General features: G+C 44.3%; 1 protein-coding gene across 2 annotated transcripts in view; it reads right to left on the reverse strand.

Annotated features, from left to right (window-relative positions):
* Positions 1-22,397, reverse strand: part of LOC121297084 (E3 ubiquitin-protein ligase NEURL1B-like) — a 57,280-nt gene extending 34,883 nt beyond the window's left edge. For both annotated transcript variants that reach the window (XM_041223098.1, XM_041223097.1), the window contains exon 1: positions 22,029-22,397. In XM_041223098.1, coding sequence (XP_041079032.1) covers positions 22,029-22,131 — 103 coding nt within the window. In that variant the 5' untranslated portion in view covers positions 22,132-22,397. The remainder of the gene's footprint in view (positions 1-22,028) is intronic.
* Between the last annotated feature and the right edge of the window lie 3,346 nt (positions 22,398-25,743).

Here is a 25,743-nt window from a genome sequence, read left to right on the forward strand (position 1 = left end):
AGTCATGCTGCTGCCTCAGTGCACTGGCACATGGCGAAAAAATGTGCAGAAAAATTATACATCTTACATATAAGAACTCTTACAACCGCCGATGATCTGTGAAAGGAAAAGTCTGTCACATGAACCCTGCCTCCTCTTTATGAGTCACTGCCACCCCCTTCATCCGCAGTTTACCATCTCCATAATCTGGTACTTCCAGAAAGGGCATCACTACCTTTACAAAGAAACGCAGGTAGACAGACATTTCAGCATGTGTGAGTCACTTCATCGCACTGTGGTCATGGTAACGGTACCAGCCAAAACACTGAAGTTTTACATTTCAAATGTATGATCGACATTATAAACGTTCAGAGCACAGGAAGCAAAACCAGATTTGTCGTGCACTTGCTTTGTACCGAATGCATTTTACAAGAAATAAACTTGATACTTCAACACATGTTTAAATAGTCAACAGCTATTTCTAAAACTCTATGGCAGAAACGCAGCTACAACTAAACTGCGGCTCCAATTCTGTGTTGGAAAGTCAAATCTCTGCTAATGAAATGCCTGGTTAAGTAGGACACTGTAAATGTCACTGGCTTCTCCTCTCTCTCCTGCGCTGAACACACAGAATAATTGCCATTCTGGTCTCCTCATTAATGCTTATTGTTTTTCCAAACGTATGACATTTGCAGCAATAAACATTTTTTTATTTTATTTTATTTAACATATTGCAATGATTTGCAGGGAAATTTGATGTTTTAACCCTTAATGACTGGCCCATATGTACTGCTACACATCACTTAACATCAATTAATATGGTGACAATGAGATTCTTGCCTGCAAAAAATATTGTTGCATCCCACCTGGTCAATGTTAAATAAATACCACAAGTAAATCCAGTGTAAACAGACTGTAAATCAGACCATTATTTCATGCAGTGTGGACAGTGCCAGGCTGATACAGACGGTTATAATGAAATAAAGTTGTGGATTTTAAAGTTTTCTGCCAATCCACTTTCTCTTCAAAATTAAATTGCCCCTACATTTGCTTTTAATTGGAGTCATTTTAAAGGAAGTCTGTCGAAAATGTGTTGGGCAGATTTTTCAGATTACCACAACCCCAAAAAACCCATACATCCCTTAATGAAGGCTAAAACAAACTAAATGATTCAGCTGTTGCTATGGTATAATAATTAAAAACTTATTTAATCTTCCCCATGAATAAAACATGAAAGTAGCGTAAGGATTTTGTGACGCTGATCCCCGACAGGATTGGATTTTTCAAGAAACACAGAGTTTGCATGGTAAATGTACCATGCATATAGTACATCTTTTCTAACAGTATCTGTTTATCTGTTATAATCTACACAAACTGACAATGGGATTTCATAAACTCCCCAGTGGCCAATCACATTATTTGCCTTTGTCAACCAACTTCCTTTTGGCCGTATCCCCCAATCGTGAACAAGCTGCCCTCCTATCCTGCTGCAGCTTGTGTGCTGTCCAGAAAGACCTATCTCTCAATATGCCGGATGTTATTTCACACTCTCAACTCGAGGATTTCTAATTAAATCAGCAGAGCTTCCCCCTGCCCGCGGGTCACTGTGCGCTACCTGATCAAGAAAGGTGATCCCCAGCCTGTGCTGGCGAGGGCCTGACCCTGCTTTGAATACTCTTCTTCCTGCTGCCTGATCGCTGTCTGCCCTCCTGCTCAGTGTAACAGGGTGAAGGCTGGGTATGAACCCTCGACCTCACTGCTGCCTGTTCGCTGTCTGCCCTCCTGCTCAGTGTAACAGGGTGGAGGCTGGGTGTGAACCCTCGACCTCACTGCTGCCTGATCGCTGCCTGTTTTCCTGCTTGTTTTGCTTTTTTTGTTCAAAACAATTTTTTGCAGACAAACTGCACTTTTTTGTGTTTTCAGGGCAATTTCACAGACTAATATTAAACAGGAAATTGATACATACTTCCATCTTGGGCGTGTCAAATGACAGAAAGTAGCTTGACAAAATAAGAACTAAATTCTTAAATTCATCCAAAGACATATTAATAAAATAATAAGGCGATTTCCGTCATACCAATGGCATTTCCAGTGACCCATCCTAGCCAAGGCAAATACATTGTGTGCCCACATTTCACAAGAGCACAATAGAAATGATGCATCATTCATTGCATGTGCTGCAGCCAGGCATCCCGTGTTGAGCAGTGCATTATCGTTTCATTAAAGATGCATTGTCACTCTAGATGCCAGAAACATGCGTCAGCATGCAGCAAAGCAAATCCTTGGGAAGTTGCTCAAATCAAAATGTATAGATGCTTCCATAGCTGTAAAGCAGGTTGTTAGATAGAATGAGCAGAAACAGCCTTCATGCTGCAGGAAGTAATGCTGGTGTCTCAGTAGGGAGAACCTGAGCTAATACTTCAGATGAACGCACATGCTAATGAAGACACTTCAGCAGGGCTCTTTGATTACTAAAAAAAAAAAAAAAGATCTCATTCACCCCCCAACCCCCTTGAATAGGAACAGGAGGACATTCCCGAGAACAAAGTAAACTGCGTCACGGTGCCGCTAGGAAATGTCTTGCACAGTAAATGACTCAGCGACACTTTACAGTGTTTGTGAAAGCAGGGCTTCAGTTATCACTAGTGGTTAAGTGTTTTTTTTTTTTTTTTGTCATGTGGACCAATGTGAAATCACAGCAGGTCAGATACCACCTGAATGTAACCCCCTTAGTCCCCTGTCCAGATTCAAGTCCCAGTCAGAAGGCAATCAGTATCCAAGAATTCCCAGTGCATCTCCCAGGTTCTCGAAAGCCACAGTAAGATTGCAGTGCCCTGTTGTTGGTCCTTCATTACCATTTAAGGTAGAGCATGACTTCTGATTGCTATTAAGGGTTTAAAAGAAGAGTCTTGATAACTGCAGACCACCTTAAATGTGCAGCAATGCTGTCTGTACAGCTCTGCAAGCTGATAGTGCCGGACATTCCTGAGCCTGCCTTGTAGCTGTCAGCTACCGGTATCAATGCTAATTAATGATGCTCTTAAACCACCTCTGTACCCTATGCTTCCTATGTATTATCACCTTGCCATTGACAGGACAGTGCTGTTAACTGCAGGCGTCATCTGGAAGCAGAAAGAGTCACACGATATATCAGCTATATTCAGTCTTAGATAAAGGTCAAGGTTGCCAGTACATTTTGGTCAGCCAAGGTGTTTATATCCAGTGAAAATATGATTTCAAATTGGGTAAAAAGAACTAGGGGTTAAAATAACAGGCCTAGCTGCACAAAAATACCCAGCATTTGAAAGCTCCTTCTAAATGGTTACCACAATATTTTTTGCAAGGTTTCCCCCATGTTTTTCCCATTGGAATACTATGCATTTCCCATTGTTTACCCTGGCTTGCTATGCCTATTATATACTTTACCATACTTTGCTATTCTTTACACTGCTTACCTATGCTTTAGCATGCTTTCACTATGCTTTATTACACTTCCGGGCGGGAGGGTTATCATCTGACAATCTGTATTGTGTGTTTAAGTTGTTGCTGCTTTGCTGGGAATGCAGGTTGACAAGTGTAAAAGCCTCCACTCCTCTGCCCAGGGCTGGTTAAGCACAGCTGGACTGTCACGCCTCTCTTTACTTGCTTGTTTCTGCTGAAAACTCCCAAGCAGTTGTAAAAGGTTATGAATAATATCCTCAAGCTTCCTCATAGCTCTGGAATCAAAACAGAAAAAAAAAAACAAAAACAAAAAAACACAACAGATATCACCTACAGAGAGAGAGAGCGCTGATTTGAGCACTTTCACATCATCATGTGGGTGGTTAGGAGAAGCAGGTTCAAATGTACAGAAATAAAAATCTGTCAAAGTGCGTGTGAAGAGGTGGCCGTGTGTTCGTCACCCCTTTTATTACATTCTTCCATGCACACACACACACACAGGAGTCACCGACTCATCATGAAAACAACAGAAACAGAGAGAAAGCTGTAGTCATGCTCGGCCTTGATTGTGACAGCGTGGAAAGGTGGTCCTGGGGGCAAGACCTTTTGTTGTCGTGAGTGATCTCCCAGTTTCAATTTGTGAATCAACTGCATGGGCCAACAGAGGAACTGAGTTTACAACTCAAGCTTCCTGTCTTCCTGTGGTTGGAGGGTACCATCCTGGGGTTGGAGCCAACCCCTGTCACCACGACAACGCTGGCAGTGACATTTCTCAGGTCACACAGGCAGGGTATGGGTCTGACAATGTATCTATTGGGTGGGACGCTAATGGCATTTTCAGTTTTCATTTATTGGCTCAAAATGATTCCAACCCCAACCCCCCCTCCCCACACACAGACTGTCTCCTTTTAGTATAATGCCTGACCACTCCTCTTTCTTTCCCATGATAGAACTGAGAAATGTAAAATGCCAGATGGGGAATTTAGTGATTTAAAGAATGCTGTTATTTAGATCAGACAACGTTGTTTTAGATCCATTGAATAAAACGGCATGACTTGCAAGGAAATTTGCAGAACAAACAAATGTTTTGGCTTTGGGTTTCTCATACGTTTTACCCCAGCAGCACAAACGACTGGCTGGATCAAGCCTGTTACTGCAAAGCAGACCTACAAGAGAGCCTGTTCTACTCTGAGCAGATGTGGCACATCAGCGCTGCTTCCCCCAGCTGGCCCATTGTTTGCTCGATTCCTCCTCATCACAAACGGAAGCCAAGAGAAACAGGCAACGAGACCCAGTGCTTCAGGAAACTTGGTTTTGATTGAAAAAACACGGCTTCTTGTTTTCCTTGTTTTTTTTTCTTCCTTGGATGAGTTCCTTTGGCTTCCACAGTGGGTTTCAGAGATCAGTTCATTAACTAGCTGGCTGTTCTGTGATTATCCTACAACAAAGGCTTCAGACTGTTAGGGGTTCTGGAAGCAGACCATGGGCATGCATGGGGATGAAGTGGATCTGCTTCAACTACAATCAGGACTGAACTGCAGGAGTAGCAGTACAGCATCTCTGAGTTGAGTACAAGAGTCCGTCACTGAGTGGGAGACACCCAGGGGGTGGCGTTTCAGGTGCAGCGACAGGAGCACACCTACTGCATCACCTGTTTGAAGTGTGTCCTGCCATGGCCTGTTCTCTAGTCTTCTCTACATTCACAAACAATAAAATCCATCTAGAAAATCTATCTGTAACATATATTTAGACAAACTCAAAGAAAGAAACTAGTAAAATTCTTTGATAGAGGTTTCCATCTGGAAGAATTTGTCACAAACCAGAAGAGTACTGTAAAAGAGCTCAGTACACAGGGACATTCTGTTGCTCCTAGTAATTCCATTTGCTTCTGATTAAACTCCACAAAGCAATACAGACCCCAGGGAGGCAGGTGAAATGGAAAGGCCGCTTGTACCTGACGAATCAGTTGCTTCTGCCACTTTGTTAGATATATTTTCATTGTGAGTTTACAGCCTCTGTACGCTATACGACAGTAGTGTGAAATGAATTGCCAAGCATACATGTAAAGGAAATTCAGCTTCTCTTATTGTGAAATGAACACGCTTCTTAATGGGATAGTTTAGGTTCATGTAATACCAGCAGGCAAAAATACACCTTAAAGGAAATCACCCTGAAAACCAGGGTACTTGCAACTCCCCCCACAGGATCTAATGCATATGAACTTGTACAGTTAAAGCTTACATCCTGTACTTTCTTTTTTTTTGTTAAAGGACTGTCCAAAATAAACAGCTTGTTAATTTAGCAAACCACTTGAAGAGCGCAGTAAACTGCACACCCTCCAGATGGCCTCTGAGTCCGAGTGTGGTTTATTTATGGGCTTCCAGTTTCCAGATAATCGCAGGATGCTGGGATGGCCTGCATTTCTGCTCTTAGCGTGACTCTCAATAGAAGGCTTGTACTAGCGGGCGGAGGTTGAGTTTATTCGCTGTTTCCTCGAAATAGTCAGATCACCAAGTAATGTTTATGTAAACTCTTTTTGTTGTTGTTGTTGTTTTTAATAATAAATACAATGGGAAACTTATCATAATGCAGCTCTGTAAGAACAGAGTACAGTTAAACTGAAATCTGACTGCTGCTACGCACTCTGCAAGCCAGCACTCTCACCACTGAGCTACTCAATCACACTACCTTCCACGCTGCAGCCCAGTTCTCTAACCACTGAGCTCCTCAAACCCACTGCGTTCCACACTGCAGCCCTGCACTCTCACCACTGAGCTCCTCAAACCCACTGCCTTCCACACTGCAGCCCAGCACTCTAACCACTGAGCTCCTCAAACCCACTGCCTTCCACACTGCAGCCCAGCACTCTAACCACTGAGCTCCTCAAACCCACTGCCTTCCACACTGCAGCCCAGCACTCTCACCACTGAGCTCCTCAAACCCACTGCCTTCCACACTGCAGCCCAGCGCTTCTCACCACTGAGCACTCTAACCACTGAGCTCCTCAAACCCACTGCCTTCCACACTGCAGCCCAGCACTCTCACCACTGAGCTACTCAAACCCACTGCTTTCCACACTGCAGCCCAGCACTCTAACCACTGAGCTACTCAATCACACTGCCTTCCACACTGCAGCCCAGCACTCTAACCACTGAGCTACTCAAACCCACTGCCTTCCACACTGCAGCCCAGCACTCTAACCACTGAGCTACTCAAACCCACTGCCTTCCACACTGCAGCCCAGCACTCTAACCACTGAGCTACTCAAACACACTGCCTTCCACACTGCAGCCCAGCACTCTAACCACTGAGCTACTCAAACCCACTGCCTTCCACACTGCAGCCCAGCACTCTAACCACTGAGCTCCTCAAACCCACTGCCTTCCACACTGCAGCCCAGCACTCTCACCACTGAGCTCCTCAAACCCACTGCCTTCCACACTGCAGCCCAGCACTCTAACCCTGAGCACTCAAACACCTGTCTGATGCCCACCGCTCCAACCACTTGAGCGCCTCAAACCCACTGCCTTCCACACTGCAGAGACCGCACTCTCACCACTGACTACTCCAATTCCAACTGAGCTTCCACACTGCGCAGCCCAGCCTCTGCCCAGCACTCTAACCACTGAGCTACTCAAACCCACTGCCTTCCACACTGCAGCCCAGCACTCTCACCACTGAGCTACTCAAACCCACTGCCTTCCACACTGCAGCCCAGCACTCTCACCACTGAGCTACTCAAACCCACTGCCTTCCACACTGCAGCCCAGCACTCTCACCACTGAGCTACTCAAACACACTGCCTTCCACACTGCAGCCCAGCACTCTAACCACTGAGCTACTCAAACCCACTGCCTTCCACACTGCAGCCCAGCACTCTCACCACTGAGCTACTCAAACACACTGCCTTCCACACTGCAGCCCAGCACTCTCACCACTGAGCTACTCAAACACACTGCCTTCCACACTGCAGCCCAGCACTCTAACCACTGAGCTACTCAAACCCACTGCCTTCCACACTGCAGCCCAGCACTCTAACCACTGAGCTACTCAAACCCACTGCCTTCCACACTTCTCAAACCCACTGCCTTCCACACTGCAGCCCAGCACTCTCTAACCACTGAGCTACTCAAACCCACTGCCTTCCACACTGCAGCCCAGCACTCTCTAACCACTGAGCTCCTCAAACCCACTGCCTTCCGCACTGCAGCCCAGCACTCTCACCACTGAGCTACTCAAACCCACTGCCTTCCACACTGCAGCCCAGCACTCTCACCACTGAGCTACTCAAACCCACTGCCTTCCACACTGCAGCCCAGCACTCTAACCACTGAGCTACTCAAACACACTGCCTTCCACACTGCAGCCCAGCACTCTAACCACTGAGCTACTCAAACACACTGCCTTCCACACTGCAGCCCAGCACTCTAACCACTGAGCCACACTGCAGCCCAGCACTCTCACCACTGAGCTACTCAAACCCACTGCCTTCCGCACTGCAGCCCAGCACTCTCACCACTGAGCTACTCAAACACACTGCCTTCCACACTGCAGCCCAGCACTCTCACCACTGAGCTCCTCAAACACACTGCCTTCCACACTGCAGCCCAGCACTCACTGAGCTACTCAAACCCACTGACTCTCACCACTGAGCTACTCAAACCCACTGCCTTCCACACTGCAGCCCAGCACTCTAACCACTGAGCTCCTCAAACCCACCACACTGCCCTTCCGCACTGAGCACTGCCTTCCCACTGCAGCCCAGCACTCTCACCACTGAGCTCCTCAAACCCATTGCCTTCCAGCACTGCAGCCCAAACCCATTGCCTTCTGCACTGCAGCCCAGCACCTTCTCTCACCACTGAGCTCCTCAAACCCACTGCCTTCCGCACTGCAGCCTCTTGTTTGAAGACAGCAGCCAAACTGAATATTTGTGGTAAATATTAAAAACAAAGCTGCCTTGAAGCAAATTCAGCTTCATCCTCGCCACAGAATTCAAATTTACGATTCTGTCTGGAAAATCGGTCCCCAAGCTCCACATTTCTGGGGTTTGCAAACCCTTCCTTGTGGCTGCCGAATCTGAACACTAAATTACTCATTTAAGTTTTTATCAAAATATTTGGAATAAACAGAATCCTAAATCTCACTGGACTAGGACGATGGGGCTCTGGGCCTGGGATGAAAACCAAAATGAATATTTATGGGTTTTTTTTTAAAAAAAAATCCAGTTCTTCTTTCTTTCTTTCTTTTTTTCTTTCTTTCTTTCTTTCTTTCTTTCTTTCTTTCTTTCTTTCTTTCTTTCTTTCTTTCTGTCATTTTAAATGTGTGTTTTACAACCTCCCCTCCCTGGGTTTCTCCCTGTTTATTAACATTTAAAAAAGTCACATTGAAATACAGCATTGTTAATAGTCCCTGGGGTGACAATACAGTTCTAGTCACACTGACCTGCAGCTGCACTGTAAAGTGCAGTTCTTCAACGTGGGCCAGGGCAGCCTAGTGGTTGCAGACGGGTACAGCAGGTAAACTAGACTAAGTGCATATATCTATAGATAGATAGATAGCTAGATAGACAGATATATGTAACATCTCATCTTATGATGCAGCAAGAGCAGGTGAAAGCCCACACTATCAGCTCATTATATTGTTGCTACTGAGGTATTATTACCTGAACTGTGACACTGAACACCAAGGGGCACCCTGGGGTCCTTCACAAAGCTTCCTCTCCCTGGGAGTAATGTAAGGACCCTGCCAGTTAGCTGGGAGAGGAATGGCAAGGTTGAGCTATTAACAAACCCGACTGCCTGACTGAATGACTGACTTACTGCAAAGAGAGGCGGAGGCGTACAGAGCAGCACTGCAGACTGACAGACACTTTACTGTTTCATCTGGTCGTTGGAAGGGTTTATTAGGAGAAGCTGTGGAGCACTATCTACAGGTGTAGGAGTCTCAGGGAGCACTGTATCACTGTCACTGAGGCACTATAACCCTGCCCTGGGATTCCCTGCACCTGGAACCCCTACCTAATACAATGACTGTGTTACAGGTGGCTGTGTCCCTTCCACAGCACGACACAGCGTTTCAGTAGCAACGTGCCTCAAAAAAATATATCTTCAGAATTATTTAAACCAAAGTATAAGCCTGGGTCGAGGGAAACTAAAATCCAAAATCCTGTAGTGTGAAAATCACCAAGCAGGGTTAAAGATGAGTGTGCTATCCACTCGCTGACAGGAGCTGGTGAGCAGACCACAGCCTTCGAAGCGAGATGGAAATGTTTTTTGCTATTATTAGCAGCTGCCACATAACTGGTCTGAAGTGATGAGGTTCAGGATAGGAGTCAGAGCACCGCTCTCCTCAAGTGCAGTAAGAAATTGCACAGTCTTGAAGTGGCCGGCAAGATGCAGAATTATCACCCCGCTCCGGGAGGCATGCCTGCCCACACCGTGACCCTCGGAGCCACTCAAGTTACCTGCCACCGTTACACTGGAATCATACAGCAAGCATTAAGAGGGCATTTTATATTCACAATGCTTTAATCCTAATCATAAAACCTTCACTGTTTAAATTGCAATCACAAGAATTGTCACCTTATCAGCAATAAGATAACAAACTCTCTCTCTCTCTCTCTCTCTCTCTCTCTCTCTCTCTCTCTCTCTCTCTCTCAGGAAGCTATGAGCAACTTCTATAAGCTCTGTTTGAAATTAGAAAGCACGGCAGAAAAATTTAAAAAAGGGGGATTTCCTTTTAATTCTTACAATGGAATTACAGGAAATACCCCCACCTGTGGTATTTTCATCATGGGCTCACTCTTCAATACCCTTCCGAACTGTGTCCAAAAATATTTCTACAAGTTTTGCACTTAAACCCACCGCAGATACATAATTACATTAAATGTCAGTGCAAAGGTGATAAAGGTGGCATTGCTTAATTACCTCTAAAGGTAGCACTGCTAATTCTTTTTTTTTTTATCTACAGCAATTCTTCCTGTGTAACTAAGTCACAACAGGCAGAATTTTAGAATAGGAAAGCAATTGATTTTAAACTAACAATCCTGCCCTGGCTCTGATCTAGCATGACCATTTTAAATCACCTCTTTGTTGACACAGGACGCTACTGTACTTTGTAAATGAAGTGACAGGAAGGTGATAGTAGCTAATTTGCGCTGAAAAAAGGGAGACAATATATGAACATTTGCAAACAAGAGGAGGCCATTCAGTCTATCAATGCTCGTTCAGTTTCTAGCTAGCTGACGGACCTCAAAACTTTGTCAAGTCAGGTCTTAAAGGACCCCAATGATTCAGCATCAGCAACATGGCTAGGTAACCAGTTCCATACTTCTGACCCTGTCTGTGTAAAGAAGTTTCTCCTGCCCTCTGTCCCAAGTCGTATCTCCACGTCATTTCCCAAATAAGAATGTAAGAATGGAGCCCTGGTTTGTAGTCACGTTCTCAAGTGCCTCCTAACATTCAGATGCTAAAATACAAACCCCTTGGACATTAGCGCAATGTGAAAGTGAATAGCTGAGTACCTCCCATGAAGAAAGAAATCCCAATCGAACCGTCCCAGACAGCAGTGTGTGACGACTGGACTCAGCGCTCAATCAAACATCATTCCCAGGTCTAGCAGGTTAACCCAGCTCCTGCATTCCTGTTACCTGCTCTTGGGGTGTTCCCCGACACCGGTAGACAGTCCCAGTCCCACACAGCATCCCCGCGGATCAGCCTGTCATCCATCCCTGTGCTTGAGAATGGGGTTAGATAGGTCTAGGTGGGGTAAAAGTTCTCTCTTGTACCTCTCTGGAGCTCTGCTCTGTCTTGTCAATGCTGACCGGGCTCCCACTGTCTGTCTGCGTGAGGATAGCCTGCTAGGTGGTTATGTGATCACAGCAATGTTCTTATCACCGCGGGCAGGTAATTATAGGAGGAGCTCCTATTCCTGCAGGAGGGAGCGGAGAGCCTGTTTCCATGGAAGAGCAGCTGGGATGTGTGCAGCACCCAGACCGGCTTGGGTTTCCAAATGCCCTCCCGAGATGCGACCAGATCTGTCGTCATCTTCTAACTTCCAGCTCTTGCAGTCAATGTATTTTACATGTGTACTGTATTCACCTGTGTGCTTTGTTGCTGATACTGAATCAGTGAGGTCCTTTAAGACCCAATGAGTTACATGGATCGATGGGCGAATGGCCACATCCGGTTTGCACAATTTAAATACAAAAAAAATGAACCAAATCTAGAGCTGAAGCAACATGATGTCTAGAATCTGCCTGTTGCAACAGTGTGCTTTGCAAAGAACTGTCCTAATTAATGTGCCTTTCATAGGCACAAATCAATCGCTTTGTGAGAGCCAGCTAATGCCACGAAGTACTAGTATAGAGAAATCAGTACTGGGGATGTGAGAGCCAGCTAATGCCACGCAGTACTAGTATAGAGAACTCAGTACTGGGGATGTGAGAGCCAGCTAATGCCACGCAGTACTAGTATAGAGAACTCAGTACTGGGGATGTGAGAGCTATCAAATTCAGTACAGGATATGAGAGAGGACCCAGTGATCAGTGAAGCAGAACAAAAGAAACAATAGCACATTCTTCTCCAGAGAAGCAGATTAAACTGCTAATAATGTTCAGTGCAGCACATTCTGGATGGACTAAAGAGCTATGAGTGAGTTGAATAGCAATTAGAAGACAATTAGCCAGATCGTGATGTCACAATCATTTCTCTTTCACTGCAACACCTGCTGGATCCTGGATTATCCCCTGGCCCACATCTTCCACAGTCTCGATGGTTAATTATACCCCAGAGCTCACTGAAGCTGTAGTGAGGGGGTGGAAGATTAGCTGACAAGCTTTAGGGGGATCTCACCCTTTAAAAACACATCTGCAAAAATGAAACTATGATAAAGCAGGCATGTTTTGGCCACTGTTGAACTATTTACATATTAAGATGTGCTTAGTTGGGGGCTCTGTTACAGTGAGGAACAGTAAAGAGGGGTACAGATTGAGTGAGAGTTGCGGGCTCTGTTACAGTTATCTTAGTGAGGGATAGAGGGTTAGGATTAGGGTTATCTTACAGTGAGAGATACAGGGTTAGGGTTATCTTTCAGTGAGGTATAAAGGGTTAAGGTTAGGGTTATCTTACAGTGATATATAGAGGGTTAGGGTTAGGGTTATCTTATCTTACAGTGATAAATAGAGGGTTAGGGTTAGGGTTAGGGTTATCTTACAGTGATATATAGAGGGTTAGAGTTAGGGTTAGGGTTATCTTACAGTGATATATAGAGGGTTAGGGTTATGTTACAGTGATATATAGAGGGTTAGGGTTAGGGTTAGAGTTAGGGTTAGAGTTATCTTACAGTGATATATAGAGGGTTAGGGTTAGAGTTATCTGACAGTGATATATAGAGGTTAGGGTGATTTTACAGTGAGGTATAGAGGGGTACACACAGTGCTCTTAAACAATGACCTGTATCTGCAGACAGTCTTGCTTTTTCCTGTTTGGAGTCTGTCAAGGTAAACATGTGCCCTAGACATGGCACAGGCAAGTTTAAATCACTGCCAGCTGTGAAGTGCCCACTTTCCAGAGCTGTTATCAACCTGGCATGATAACGGCGTACATCGAGGAATCAGCATCTCCGCGGGATGAGTGTTTCAATGCTGTGCTCCATTCCAACAGCTCTAAAAGGGTTGCTATCAGCAGTGTTGTAAATGACACATGTATTTCATAGGAACAGTTTACACGAGTTATAAACACATACAACATCTGTACTTAAATCAATGTTGTAAAAGAAACACTTTCCCTTTAATTCTGATGCAGGGACCCTCCCCTCGAAATTAAGATGTCAGTAGGAACTGTTTAAGTCTATGCTACCCTTAAGTGTATAATATATAACATAAAATTTATAATAAACAATATAATATATAATATATATTTTAGCCCAGGTGCACAGAATTTCAGCGTTTAAGAGTTCAAATGGACTGTCTGGACTCCACATTGTGAACCCTCTCCTGAAAATCTCACCTGCCCATCAGGAATCTGGAAGAGCCCCTGTGCAAATAGCACACCCACAGTGAAAGCCGTCACTCAGCAGAACGCTGGCCTGCCCGTCCACTACTGGGTACCAGCTCCACAGGAAGCCGTGGGAACGCATTGAAGGGGAATTCTTCAGCTCCCAGTGAGTTACAAGCCGTTACTGATCCAAACCAGAGCCACTGCACAGTCCATGTTGCACTGCCCAGCGACTTTACAACCAATCGGTGGAGCTTGGGCACTGTCTACAGGGGCTTTTTTTGCAATGTAACTAGACCAGTGCTCAATAGTGCTGCTGGCACATGCCATGGATGAGGACAAGGCTGTTGGCATACGGAAGTGCGCCACCTTTCACAGTCGCATATGGTCAAGTCCCTTGATGTTTTGTGATTTGAACTGGTCAGCAGTGCAAATACTCTTTTAAAAAGGTGTTCTCCCCCCCAGAGCTTTCTGCTCCCACTCCTCCTCCACGCATGCATCTATATTAATGACCCAGATCACATGCGCTCACAGATTACTCAGAAAGCTCAGTGACTGCTGAGTTTCAAAGCAATCTATTGATGTTCCGAGCTACCTTGTGCTTGCAGTAGAGACTGATATCTGCCCTAGGCTGAACACAGAGTTCTGACTGACACCTGCCCCCAGCTGAACACAGAGCTCCGCTGTGCGGCTGCCATTCGCTCCATCAACAGCCTTGTCTCTTGTTAATGTCACAGGAGCCCCCAGGCCACTGTGAGCAGCTTGCTTTATACACACAGTGCACACGGCCAGGCCTGCCAGCGCTCTGCAGGGCCACTCCCGAACACATGGCAGGTCACAGGACCTTATCAACTAGGGCTCCAAACAGCCTACTCTGTCTGTCTGTGTCGGTCTGCCTGTCTGGGTCTGTTTCTCTGGTCTGGCCAGTATAGGTTATTGATGGATAGATCCCGCTTGCTAACTCACTACCTGTGGTCAGTGTTTGGGTTTATTGAAAGGTCTATAGCAGTGGTGTCCAATCACGGTCCTGGAAGGCCATTCCACTCCAGGTTTAACAGGCTCAATTCTATAATGAACTATTTCAGGGTCTGGATGGAGAATTCATTTGCTTGATTAAACAGTTTAGAAAATGGTTGTATCAAAGACCAGGAGTAGAGGGGTCAACTTTGGCCACCTCTGGTCTATAGCAAGCAAGGAGTTTATCATGTTAAGTGTGATAGACAGACAACGATCAGAGCATAGGGGTCAACATTTCGAAAGAGGTAAAGGCAGCCGATCTTAAACTCAAACCTTCTCTAGGGCGCACCTCGGTCCTCATATCAGTGATGAGGAATGCGTGCAGGCAGCTCTTGGAAACTGAGGTTGCAAGGAAGACTTGCAAAAACAGGAAACAAGATTGTATAAGATAAGGCAGAGTGGGGATCCCCTGAGCAGTAGGGAGATTCCTCACTGAAGAGTTGAGAGAGAGGGCACACTCTTGGAAAAGCTGCTGCACAGGGATATTAGTTTACCCTCCGGTGCTGAAGCCCATGATTTAAGACTATCCTACTCAAAGAGACAGGCCATTTGTGAGCAGCAGGGTTCATCTGCTAGTGATGGCCTGACACTGGCGATGCTGAGATTACAATAAGAGGGGCAGCAAACCTCTGTACTGGCAGGGAGAGTTTTACCGGCTCTCTGGCTGGCGGGTTCAGTTTAAATGGCCACAAGCACAGACTGCGCTCACTGAATACCAAGTGTACTGGTAACACAAGACAAAGCCAGGAATGAATAATAGAACCTGGTTTAAATGTTTAACGGCAGCGAGCAGCTGGGCAGCATGTCAGGACAATGCCATCAGAACAAGCCTCATAAAACATTTACTGCACCTGCATGCACCGCTACATCACTGAAGAAAGAGGTAACCCCCGTGTGTCAGGCAGCTACAGTCGAACAGGGCTTCCCTGCACACTGTGGGTCTAACCAAGACATCCAGGGGTGAACTATTAGAGAGTCTTCTAGCTGTTTGTGAAAGACAACTGCACACTGAACCTTCATTTCTGGTTCTTCTTTAAATAAATGCTCAGTTTATTTGAAGACCTTCCACAGTGTACCTAATTACAACAACTGGGCCTGAAGGAAGAATGCATGGCCTTCCTCTTACAATGCTGGAATGATTGAAGACAGGTCACATGTCGTTTGTGTGAAGAAGACTGTTTAGTGGACCCTATATGCATCATTTAGCTAGGGTCAGAGGCAGACTCTCATCACCCCGACAACCATGACAACAAAGCAACAGAGGTTCTCTGGGGTCAGGGCTATGAATAGCAGGGGGAAGATTATAGGACAATTAATGGGATGACAGTGGGGCTAGAAATATGACAGGGCGAGGACAGGGCTAGGACAGGGCTCACTGAGTGAGAGAGACAGATTCATTGGATATATTCATAGATTGAGAGATTAATAGCAGGTGCATACATTCACATAGATAGATATAGATAGATGCACTGATATGCAGATTCAGATAGATAGATAGAGAAGTGTCCCTATATCTATCTATAGCTATAACTCTAGACAGATATAGGCATCCCAGACTGTTCTATAGATAGATAGATAGATAGACAGATAGAGAGATAGAAATAGATATATAAACCCATACAGATATATGCATAGATTCAATATTTAAATACATGTTAATTAAGAGTAAAAAAAAACATCTAAGACAGCAGTAAATACAGAACAGCAAGATGTGGGTTTATAGCGTCATGTGTTGACCTTACAATTATTACAATGCCTTAGTGGAAAACAGGGTCTCAAGCCCCATAAAATCCATGTTGTAATATCCTTTATGCTAGACTGTAAGATTATGATTTGTCCCTGGAATCAAACCAGCTGCTCGGATTTCTGGATCTATTTTGAGTTTTGAATTTCATTCCCGTTTTGTTTTTAGAAAAGCTTGTTGAACTGTGATGTCGTTACCAGCTTCATCAAGGCTTTAAGAGATTCTAAAACTGTGTGACTGGAAACTGTGGAGAAATGCAACCCACAATGAACAACAAGAAACTCTTAGATTAGTATTACATTAATATAATCATTTGAGGAAATTCAAATGAAGAAAGTTTGGGCATGGCAATTTTGTCAATAAACACTAAAAAGATAAAAATATAAATTTAAAAATAGTAAAACTCGAGCATCATACAGTATTTCCCATATGACATGCATAATTCAAAGCATGTCTCTCTGATAGCAAATCCAGCAACAGCCGGTAGAGGCCACCTCTCTTTATAAACGATGATGTCATTACACTCTACTCATGTCATCACACGCCTTTCAGAACCCTGAGCTGAGCATTCTGGAACAACCGAGTGCAGAGGAAATCAGGTTAAAAATATAATAAGAAAATACAACAAAAAATGTACAATATTGTTTAAAAATCTATTTTAAACAAATCTCATTTAGAAATTCCTTATCTTTTGCTCAGCCGCTGTCCCCCCCGTCCCCCGTCCCCTTTAATAAACTTCCGAGATCCCAAGATAAGAATCTTAAGGCCATGGAATTCAGCTAACTGTTGACGCAAGTAGATGGATGAAAGTGGAATTTTCAGACTTTAAACTACTTTATTGCTTCAACATTATTATAATGCTGTTGCTGGACTCTTTGAAGAGTGGAACATGTCTGGAAAGAGTCCCCTACAACCAGCTGCTTAAAGAGTTATAGATATACTGAAACTACTTTAGAAGGAATTGACTGCTAGTTGAAACATGTGTTGAATATCATATTTCTGCATGTCCTACAGAGAGCTTTATGGATGCTTGAAAAGTTGGCAGAAAAGGTTGCCTGGGTTTCATGTGCTTAAGACGTGCGCTCTCTTATTTTACAGAAAGGATTCTGTCTTGACAGTGGGTCCGAGCAGCACTTGCTTTGCCTGTTGTATAATATGCAGAAAAGCTAGCAGACCAATGTCCAGCTAAAGCAGGGTAACCTGGGGGTCAGCACCCCCTTGTAAAATCGCTGCCTGAATAATAACAAGCAGCTGCTGGGCGACACTGCCTCCCTCACCAGGGTTTTCTCAAAAATAGACTGGGTGTAAACAGAATTCCAGAGATAAAAGAGAAAGAGAGCAGTGAAGAGCCTGCAGAATCAGAGCTCTGCCATCTGCTGGACATCCATAGCACTTCAGGCTAATTCACTAATCTATAGGCTAGTAGAGTAGGTAAAACTCATGTCAGGTGTGCAGACGTTTCTGGGCTTGTGCCTTCACCATGACCAGCACTGAATATTTCCTCTGTCCTCTCTCCTTTGATTTTTTTGGATAATATTAAAATTGTACCTTTTTTTAACAATAGTTTATAGTGAGTGAAATGACAATTGGACTTTGTTTGTTTGTTTTAATCGTTTTTGATCATTAAAAGAAGTTTGATTGGGAAACAAAGTTAGGAAAACCTTTGCAAGACTGGCCTCAGATTCAGAGGCCAGATTCCCAAATGAAAAGCAACAGTAGTCTGAAATCAGGTGGCAATGGTGTAACGTCAGAAGGAATCGAATTGAAGTACAGTCCCTCATAGTAGGAGCGCTTTGTTTAAAGCTTGTTATCTATTCAGACAAGCTGTTCTGTTACTCCCCATCCTTTAACCCAGTCCTTTAACCCCACTGCAAGCTTAACCCATTGAACACAGCTGCTCTGAATCTGACATGGTTTAATGCGTTGCTCATACACACAGCTGCCTCTTACTTACCAAGTCATTTGGTGGCAGTGGTGGGATAATAGTTCCTTCTCCGCTGCCTATCTATTCTGAGAAAGAGATTTGTACATTTTTTCCTTCTATCCTTGTCTAACTGCATTCCTTACCTCCCATGACTCCCAGCCATCTCTGCCCTTTACTTCCTTTAATCACTAATGCATCCCTGGGAAAATATGCTCACAGATGAGAGTTCACAGAGTAGGATTCTGCCAAACTCTCTCTCTTCCCATAAATGAAGGCAAAGGGGTCTCAGTTCAATTAGCAACAAATTCCCAGGCTCAACTAGGGGCAGTCTTCTCAGGGTCAAGCTCTCTGACTCCACTATTTTGGGAATATTTCACAGACAACAACACTGACCTATTTTTGTAAAAAAAATCTCATAACAGAATAGCATTGTATGCTATAAATATTTACATTTTGGCCTCAAAGTGTGAAGCACAAATTTCTAACTCCATAGCTAAATCTGAATCTGGAGTAAAAGGAAGTGTTTTGCTCTTGCGTTCGGTGCAAGTATACGGTTTTGAGTCCCTGACAAGGGCAGTGCCAGTAACATACGCTGTGACTGGACATTGATGCTCTCTGAATGTGCATGTCAACTTCATCCCTGAATTTTATACAAAAAAAAAAAAACTTTCAAAAACATGTCTTACCCTTTCAGCTAGAACTATTTCAGGCAAAGCCTTGACTGTAAAGGCAACTTCAAAGATGTATTTCGAACTTCCTTGTCTCACCCCCTGCTATGCCTCAGTAGACTCTTTGAGTTCTGGCTCCTGCGCATCACAGCTACTCATCCGCTCTACACAAAGTGCTGTACTGTCTACTTTGTGTTTAACTGCACTGATAAGACTTGGCCAGCACTGCTATACAAATGCATCATGCTTTTTTAAAAATGGTTTCTTTAAGTGCTTGTTGTAAACTATTATCAATATAACACAGCAAACACTTAGATACTGCCCCCCATTCATTTACATTACTTTTTAGCTTTTATAAGCTACAGAAACAGTAGCATGGAAAGCCTCCTGAATCTCCCTGGGTCAGGAAGGAAAAGGCTACTGATCAACTGATCACACTAAATCAGCAACTGTGGGCTCAATTCATGCAACACCTGCATGGTAACAGGCAAGCCCATTGAAAACCCTTCTCATCATGCTGCGGTCCACTGTATCACCAACCAGCACAGCCACTCGAGCCAGGATTTAAAACAGTACCCATCTCTGGAGACACCTGCACCCTGACTGCCTCCATTCTTCAGCAGCACAGACGGGCTGGAAGAAAAAAGCCGTTCAGCTGGAAGCGACCGCTCAGTGTCTTGTTGCTAAGCAGTGGATGCACTGTGCTGGATAATTGCTGCTTAAGCAGCTGAAGACTTCATAACATCACCCGCTAGACTAAACTAACATGAAACAGACAGACGTGTAAATCTACTGCAAACTGCGGTGAATGACTGCAGCACAGCCTGGGAGTCTCATCTGTGCATCAGGCAGCACTCTCTCCCCAGAGCACCGCCGGTTCATATGATCTAATAAAAAGTCTAATAAAAACTGCATCATACAGCACGGCTTACAATGCATTCAGTTACTCGAATGTGCGTATTGTTCCTGATGAAACACTGTATTATATTTCATTGTATTGCAATTCTGGCAATCTGCTGTACTGTCAGATCAGCAATAAGATCATGAGGCATTTCTGCAGACTGATGGAGCAATGAGAGATCGGCGTGACAGTTTTCTGGAGACAGTAAAGGCACTTCTTGCGTGGTCCGAATGTGTGTTTATGCACATTTGTATTTCACTACTCAAACAAAGGGATTAATACAGAATTGAGACAGATTGTTTTACACTGAGTTTAGAAACAACATTTGAGAACGGAACATGCCGTGGTCTGTAGTAAGCAGTAAATATGTGAGGATCCGTTTGATAAGGTCAGATCACAAAAGGGTGAAACGTGTTGTTATGACAAATCCACCACATTGTCTTGTTTTTACTCACTTTGAAGGTGAAAAACACCAGGGGCTAGTTCAAGCTGCCAGCAGCCTTATTATATACACTAGTATTACCCTGCTTCTAAATAGATGGTACCCCATAGGGTTTAATAAGCAAATTCAAATGCATCTCAACGCACAGAGCAAACTCAATTCAATCAGCTTGGCTCAAAGCTGGCTTCTCCTGTCAATTCATTATCCACAGGGCTTGATTGGGTGAAGGATACACACAGAACAGACACAGGGCATCATCCTAATTAGAGGCAATTAGCTGCAATGTAGAAAATGGATTATTCCACCTCCCTGGAGATGTGCCAGTGAGATAGGCTGAGACCTGGTAAACTCATTCATAGTAAAGCCCTCTTTGTGAGCAGCCTGCTATCGAGTGCTGAAGGACGGACCACTCTGTCTCTGCTTGTTACTGGTTTAGTGGATATAACGGTTCACTGAAATATGCACGTTGTACCTGATTTGATGTGCATAGCTTGCTTGAATTCAAATGTCATCTCCGTGCTAAGAAATACTATTTTATATTTTTGTGCACAGGTATTTTTTTTTTTGGTAGAAATGCAGGTTTAGTTTTGAAAAGTAGACCCCAGTGGCACAGTGAAGTGGTTAAGTGTGACTAAGCCTCACAACACTCAGAGCACTTTACTTGCAGCATTATCTAACGAGCGTTTGAAATCTGGCAGATGCTCTACCTGCTGGATACATGACAGTCTGATCCAGCTGAGGGATTCCAGGGGTCTGGGAAAATGGGATATGCTGAGATACTGATTATGACAGAAGCTTAGAGTACTGGGCTGCGGGGTGGAAAGCACTGGGTTTGAGTAGCTCAGTGGTGAGAGTGCTGGGCTGCTGTGTGGAAAGCATGGGGTTTGAGTAGCTCAGTGGTGAGAGTGCTGGGCTGCAGTGTGGAAAGCACTGGGTTTGAGTAGCTCAGTGGTGAGAGTGCTGGGCTGCAGTGTGGAAAGCACTGGGTTTGAGTAGCTCAGTGGTGAGAGTGCTGGGCTTCAGTGTGGAAGGCAGTGTGTTTGAGTAGCTCAGTGGTGAGAGTGCTGGGCTGCAGTGTGGAAAGCACTGGGTTTGAGTAGCTCAGTGGTGAGAGTGCTGGGCTGCAGGGTGGAAAGCACTGGGTTTGAGTAGTTCAGTGATTAGAGTACTGGGCTACAGTGTGGAAAGCACTGGGTTTGAGTAGCTCAGTGGTGAGAGTGCTGGGCTGCAGTGTGGAAGGCACTGGGTTTGAGTAGCTCAGTGGTTAGAGTGCTGGGCTGCAGTGTGGAAGTCAGTAGGTTTGAGTAGCTCAGTGCTGTGATGCGGTGTAGAAGATAGAGGGTTTGAGTAGCAGAGTGCTGGGCTGCAGGGTGGGAGGCAGTGGGTTTGAGTAGCTCAGTGGTTAGAGTGCTGGGCTGCAGTGTAGAAGGTAGAGGGTTTGAGTAGCAGAGTGCTGGGCTGCAGGGTGGGAGGCAGTGGGTTTGAGTAGCTCAGTGGTTAGAGTGCTGGGCTGCAGTGTAGAAGGTAGAGGGTTTGAGTAGCAGAGTGCAGGGCTGCAGGTTGGGAGGCAGTGGGTTTTTGTAGCTCAGTTGATTGCAGGGTTAACATTTTACTGGTTGAAACAGTGCAAAAGACACAACAACCTTTTATAACTGGATATGAATCTCCAATCAGTACTTGACTGTTATGGATAGGGTTGTATTACATAACAGATTGCATAGTTAATTAGGCTAATTGTATTACAGAGCTCTTTAAATGATGATTATACAATACATGCAGTCGGTATTCATGCTTCACTTCCCCGTACACGTTGTTCAGAATCGCTCCAGGACCAGTTCCCTAAGCAGAACAGCCGCCCGTGTGCTGGCAGGAAGGGAAACACAGCCTGCTACATTAACAAGGTTTCAAACTCACCTGCGTCACTGCCAATGACCGCCAGACTCTGAGCACCTTTGAATCGGTAAGACGTCTTGGGACAGGGCGGGCTGCTGAACGGGCTGGATTCGCCGTTTCCCATTTTTAATTTTTCGTTTTGAAAAACAAACAAAAAAAAATCAAAATAAAAAAAAAACAAACTTGCAACATAAACGACAAGAAACCCGAGTCGTATAAAACACTGAACGACAACAAGCGATCCAGCGTAGTTGTGTCTGCTTTTTGTTCTGTGCGGATTCAACGCCCAAATGTTATGATTTAAAAAAAGGACAAATATGTAACAGAAACTCCCGCCTGGGTTTTGTTTAAAAGATAAAAACAACAACACGTGGATATATTTGTATCTGCCGTGTCCAATAGCGGCCAGCGGGGAACCTGAGCACCCCCGCTGAGGGAGAGGTTTGGCACCGTTGCTTTAAAGCGTGCCAGCTTGCTATGTATTCATACAGAAGCATTACAAATCGTGTGTGCACACAAACAAGCATAGCGTGTTTTAAAACCTTCCCATTTATTATTATTATTATTATTATTATTATTATTATTATTATTATTATTATTTGTTTTACTAAGCGTGTAATATATACCATGTGGCATAATACTGTACCAGTATGTTGCACTTTGACACAGACAATATGACATGCTTAGGAATATAAAAAACAGTATTTCCTTGTACAGTACTTATTGTATCAGCCTGCTTGATAGTTATTGTCTGGAAACCGAAGCACGCACACCAGCTTCTTGAAGAGCTAACGGTAAAAACGATTTTTGTAAAAAGTTTAGCAACCGTTAACAATCAACACGAACACCAGCGCACAAGGGCAGCTTGCCCAAGCGGGCTTGCAGCAGCTGGAAGAATTGGGCTCTTCAAATCTGGAAGCTAATTCTGGGACTTATTTAGCTGCTGACATCAACGTGGCTTTATTTAGGAATTAACTGCCCAAGTTGTAAGAGCTTTTAACAAAGATTGTTTTCCTGCTTTTTAAATATATTATATTTTTGTATTTTGTCGTTTTAAAGTATAGTGTAATAGCCCCCCCCCCCAATGAGGTGAAGGATTTGAAAAGGGGTATAGGGCGTGGATTCACTATTATACTGTGCGTATTTAACGCGGCATCATTACAAGCGTGTGTTCCCTAGACTTCCACAGTGGTTACTGTGAGAGAACTCCGCTCAGTGTCTCAGATAGCGCTCAGTGCCCCCTCTGGTTGAAGCGTGTAATATCTGCCAGACCTTAAATCAAGGTTTCAGACTGGTGTGTGCTGTAAGTACGATACAAGTCATGTCATTTTCACAGCTTGCACTAGAGGGGGCCACAGCAATGTGCAGAGATCAGGTATTAATTACCTTGTTAACTGTCTCTACCCGCTGTTCACCAAATATCCAGGAGTGGGCGCTCTCGTACTTCTCCTGCCTGCACTGAGTGGCTTCAGCGGAAGGCTGTGCAGTTGCAGCATAGTGAAATGTAGATCATGCCATTGGCATCATAATGAGAAACATCACAGCGTGAGTGAGCTCAGATTGCTTCACAACACGTCCCAAGATTGTTGCGACTGTTGAACAGAAGCAGAGGGTGCAGAGATGCGTGGGATTCTGGTCATTGAGGACAGGCTAACCACACAGCCGCTACAGGACTCTGATAATTTGACACACATTTCTCAGTACTGTAATTAGATGGTGTTCAGGTACATTCTGTTTGGTAGTTATTGGCATAGGCATCGCTAATTCTTACTAATATAAAGACACAAGGTAAAAAGCTTGCTGAAGGCATTGTATCAGTGTTCATTTGGGATTCAGGAGCAGTGGTTTGTAGATAGCTACATATATAGATAGATAGCTAAGATGCCACTATAGCAGGGGTGGAAATAAGACTCTTATTGCATAGCAGTCTAACCCATTCCAGGTTCTACTACAAGCTTGATAAGCCACTTGTAGTCTCTTCAGTGTGAAGTGTAGGTCTGAGCTTGTGGATCGTGCAGAGGAACATGCTAAAGGCTTTATTATTTCGACAATATTATGTTTTCTTTTCTTTTTTTTTTTTTTTTTTTTTGGTTTTACCTTTAGGGAACTCTGAGCAAGTCACAAATAATGAAGTGTACTAGATTGTGTCCCGTCTGCCCTGTTTCTGTCCCAGCTCTCAGACCCTTCTCACCTGGTTCCTCGTTCCCCGGTGGTCAGTGACCCTGCTAGGCTGCCTCAGCTCATTCTGTGTTGGTCACGCGCCCTGTTCACCATGGCTGCTGCTCTGTGTTTTGTTCTAGTCGTTGCGAGGCTCTTGCATGAGTAACGTTGGCTTCTTCCTGCGTCAGAGGAGCCAGAGTTTGTTCCCAGTGAGGAATTAGAAACACGCCGCTCTCAGCCCGAGGCACATCCAAACGGCTGGGGCCTCAGATCCACAGTTTATTTATAAATCCCGAAACCCCAGAGCTCTATTAAAAGCACTGCCTCGATCTGTACTTGTGAATAGGGTTACTCTTAGATCTACACTACAAAGTTCCTTAAATTGAATTTGCTGGCTGTCTGATCCCCAGTAATGACTTATCTGTCCAGTATTGAATTTGATGGATCACATTTGTGTTTATCTGAAGTCTTAAGAGGGCTATGCATGCTATTAGCTATTGCTGTTCTTCTGTTAATATTGGTGTTTTAAAAATGATGATGTGCTTTTCAACATACTGTGAATGTACGTCGTCCGGCCAAAAAATGATTGTTTCTGAATAGTCGCACACTCCTCTCGCACAGCTAATATAAACCCTGTGGATGATGTAGCGACCACATAAATGTACCTTGCAGACAAACGAATATTCTAATGCTACACCTTTTCTGTAATAGGTAGGATTTAAAAAAAAAAAAAAAAAAACGTGGTAAACTTTTAACAATATATATATTTAAAATAACACACTGTTGCTCTTCTGTAGTCACATTTCTACTCCTTGAAGTAACGTTTCACTCTTTCTTTATGCACATAGAAACTACAGGAGTGGACAGGTCCTGGGAAATCTCCCATAACTTTATATAAACTTTCCTAAATATTTTGAGGGAGCAGCTATATTCAGCAGCACAGACAAGCTTTTAAGTGCAATGTCTGGAAGCAATTTGCATCACACTTAATCCCTGCTGTTCTTTGCCCAAGGCAAATTCCATTTTCCATACCAAATAAAGAAAGGATGTGCTAGGAAAGAAGTAGAGTGCTGCTCCTCCAACGCAGTGCAAATACACCTCATTGCATTTTCATGCCTGGCCCTGGCACATCACGATTCCTGTCAAAGCAGCGGCTTGATTACTCATTTTCATTTAAGAGTTGTATCAAAGGCAGTGTCGGTACCCATGTGTTATACAGTGTGTACTTTGATCCAATGTCCCTTTTGTTGGTTTCTTTATAATATATCCAAATTGACCAAAAAACATTTTGTGCTTTCAAAACTTTCAAACTCTAACACCTACTCACCGACATTAAAAGTGGGGGTGCTAGTCAGTCACGTTCAAGCAGACATGTACAGACGTGTATGTGTACAGAATGTGCGTGTTGGGCAGGAGGTATGTGCTGCTGTATGTTCTAGGCTTGCGTGCTGAAGTGTGTCTGGTTTGATCGCGGCCACTTCAGGGTGAAATCAGTCAAGGTCTTGTTTGAGAGTCCTGGCCAAGCCAGACGCATTTCCTTAACGTTGCACAGATGGAACTCTCAAACAATGAAGAG

The sequence above is a fragment of the Polyodon spathula genome, chromosome 22 (genome assembly GCF_017654505.1).
Source record: "Polyodon spathula isolate WHYD16114869_AA chromosome 22, ASM1765450v1, whole genome shotgun sequence".
NCBI classification, from domain to species: domain Eukaryota; kingdom Metazoa; phylum Chordata; class Actinopteri; order Acipenseriformes; family Polyodontidae; genus Polyodon; species Polyodon spathula.